Source organism: Elephantulus edwardii, unplaced genomic scaffold (assembly GCF_000299155.1).
Source record: "Elephantulus edwardii isolate Elephantulus edwardi_28Jun2011 unplaced genomic scaffold, EleEdw1.0 scaffold00030, whole genome shotgun sequence".
Lineage (NCBI taxonomy): Eukaryota > Metazoa > Chordata > Mammalia > Macroscelidea > Macroscelididae > Elephantulus > Elephantulus edwardii.
The window spans coordinates 22413317-22416169 of record NW_006399780.1 but is presented as its reverse complement, the minus strand read 5'-3'; the positions used below and the strand labels follow the sequence as shown (position 1 = coordinate 22416169).

Sequence of the window (2853 nt, the reverse complement as noted above, 5' to 3'; positions counted from 1 at the left end):
CTGTGAGGTGCCCAAGAAGCGAAATCCCTTTATTAATAGCCACCTCATCCTTGGCTGCAGGTTTAACGTAAATGAAGATGCAACTACCATAAGTAATGGAAACAACAATCATGTGGGAAGAACAAGTGGAAAATGCCTTTTTCCTTTGTTGGGTAGAAGGGAATCTAAGAATTGTCCTAATGATATAAGTATGCGAAAGAACTACACACAAGAGAGTGATGATGAATGTCAGCACAGCACACACAATAGCCATTTGTTCCAATAGCCATGTGTCTGAGCAAGAAATCTTTAGGATAGGAGAGGCATCACAGCAGAAGTGATCAATAACATTAGAATCACAGAATTCCAAGCCCAAACCCAGAATAACTGGTGGTAGAATGATCATCAATGCTGCTGCCCAACAGAAGAGGATGAAGTTCTTGCATACTCTGCTGCTCAAGATAGTTGTGTAATGTAGTGTTTTGCAGATGGCCACATAACGATCATAGGACATGGTGGCAAGCAGAAAGAATTCTGTTACTGCAAAGAGATCTATAAATAAGAGTTGACTGGCACAGGCATAATAGGTAATAGACCAGTCCCCAGAAGACATACTGTATAAGAATCTGGGAACACAAGCAGTTGTGAATGAATTTTCTAAGAAGGAAAAATTTTGAAGGAAAAGATACATTGGTGTTTTAAGGTGAGAATCTAGCAAAGTGAGAGTGATTATAGTTAGGTTTCCAGTTACACTTAATGTGTAGGAAAGAAATAGAAAAATAAAAAGCAGAATTTGAAGTCGTGAGTCATCTATCAGTCCCAGCAAGATGAAAGTTGTTAATGCTGTTTGATTCTTCATCCTTGATTATTGTGTTCTGTCCCATCTGTTTGGAACAATAATAAACATTTAGTATGGTGAATATCAGAATTATAGCTAGTTTATAACCTCAAAAGAAATAAATACAAAAGTGATTTCCTGTGCAATTTCCTGGTTAGTGGAGAAGCAAGCACAAAGCACATTAATGCCAATCAACTTCTATTTGCTCCATTCAACCTTACTATACATATCTCAACCACGTATCTTTTATTGGTATTGTAGCCCTCAGGCCTGGTGTGAAGACTAACTTGCTATTAGAGTTACAAACTAAACTGGCAGATTGTTGTGTTTGGGGAGAACATTGTTCTAATTGGTACAGCACTTGTCTGTCAATTTGCTGTATTGAGATGATTTGTGGGTTGCTGTGATAGTGAAAGCTGTGCCACTGGTGTATCAAATGTCATAGGGTTACCCATAGTAGACAAGTTTTAGTAATGCTCCCAGATTAAGACAGACTAGAAAGTGGGATTGATCATCTAATTCTTAAATAAACAGGTCTCTGAAAATGCTATGAACAGTAGAGGAATGCAGATAGTTAGTTATATTAGGGTACTATAAGAGCCTAGATTAGAAATCAGTTGCAATGAGGAAAAATAATTACAAACACTTAATAAAGACAAAGGGTTGAAGAAGGAGATAAAGACCTTTGACCAAGTGGATTGACATGATTTGACTGCCACAGTGGTCTCTAATGTGTCAGGGAAGTGTGAGGATAGCACAAGATAGGATACAGAGTTCAGATCTCTTGTCCAAAGAGGGGTCGTACTGAACTCAACAGCATCTAACAACAATAACAACTGCTAATTCCCCTAAAACCTAGCTGTAACTGATGTTAATTAACATGCCTTGCATACATTGTTGAAATGATATTCTCTTTCAATAAATTCTTTTTGGATCAACCATTCTATTGTCTTCCTGGCTTTCCCTGCCCAGGCACTCTTCTAGTAGAGAGCTTCTCAAAAAAGCTAACAAAGGTTCTTTATTAAGAAAATTCCAGCATGCCAGTTTATATGTATATTAGTTTAAATAGGTAATGAATACTTCACATAGGATGGTAGTCAATATTCTCTGTGGTAGTCTTGGAATATTTTTAAACTGGCTATATAAAAAAGACAAAGATTCTCACCACTGGGTCAATTGTTAGCACCATGATGGATGGAGAAGAGATTGAGATTGTTAACAGTTACAGCTTGCTCGGCTCCGCAACCAGCACTCTTGGCACCAGCAGTCAGAGAATCAAAAGATTAATTGCATTAGGTAAATCTGCTGTCAAGGATCTTTCCAGAGTACTGAGAAGCAATTTCAGTCTAGAGACTAAGATGGCCCTGATCCATACCATGTTCTTCGCAATTACTGGCTAAGCATCAGAGAGCTAGACATTGACTAAGGACAACAGAAGAAGAATTGATGCCTTTGAGTCTTGGTGCTAAAGAAGAGTCTTGAGCATACTATGGATTGCCTAAAAACCAAATAGATCTGTCTTGGAGAACGTGAAGCCAAGTTTCTCCTTGGAGGCTAGTATTTTGAAACTCTGTCTCACCGAATTTGGGCATGTGGCCAGGATGGAGCGATCTTTGGAAAAGGACATCATTCTCGGAAGGATGGAGGGACGGTGCAAAAGAGGAAGACCCCAGATGAGATGGACTGATACAGTGACTAGGGCAATGGGGGATAGGTGTGTCAGAGTCACTGAGACTGGCTCAGGACAGGGCAGGCTTCAGAACTGTTGTACATAGGGTCACTATGAGTTAAAGGTAACTTGATGGCACATAACAATAATGAACTATTGTATTTAATATTTAAATATTAAAATACATGAAAATATAGGCTTTTCTTCTGTTTCTCATAGAAAATTATTTTAAATGCATTTGATAATCATAAAATTTTTATTTCTTTTCTGTATTATATAGCAATGGTCAACAATAATTGTTTTTTATATTGGACATTCTTATTTTGGGGATCTTACTTTGTCTTGAATATCTTTTAGACAAACAAAG

General features: G+C 37.7%; 1 protein-coding gene across 1 annotated transcript in view; it reads right to left on the bottom strand.

Moving 5' to 3' along the window:
* LOC102868062 (olfactory receptor 6C2-like) overlaps positions 1 to 838 on the bottom strand; it is a 5585-nt gene extending 4747 nt beyond the window's left edge. Inside the window, exon 1 of the mRNA XM_006884015.1 lies at positions 15 to 838. Coding sequence (XP_006884077.1) covers positions 15 to 838 — 824 coding nt within the window. The remainder of the gene's footprint in view (positions 1 to 14) is intronic.
* Positions 839 to 2853: the final 2015 nt, after the last annotated feature.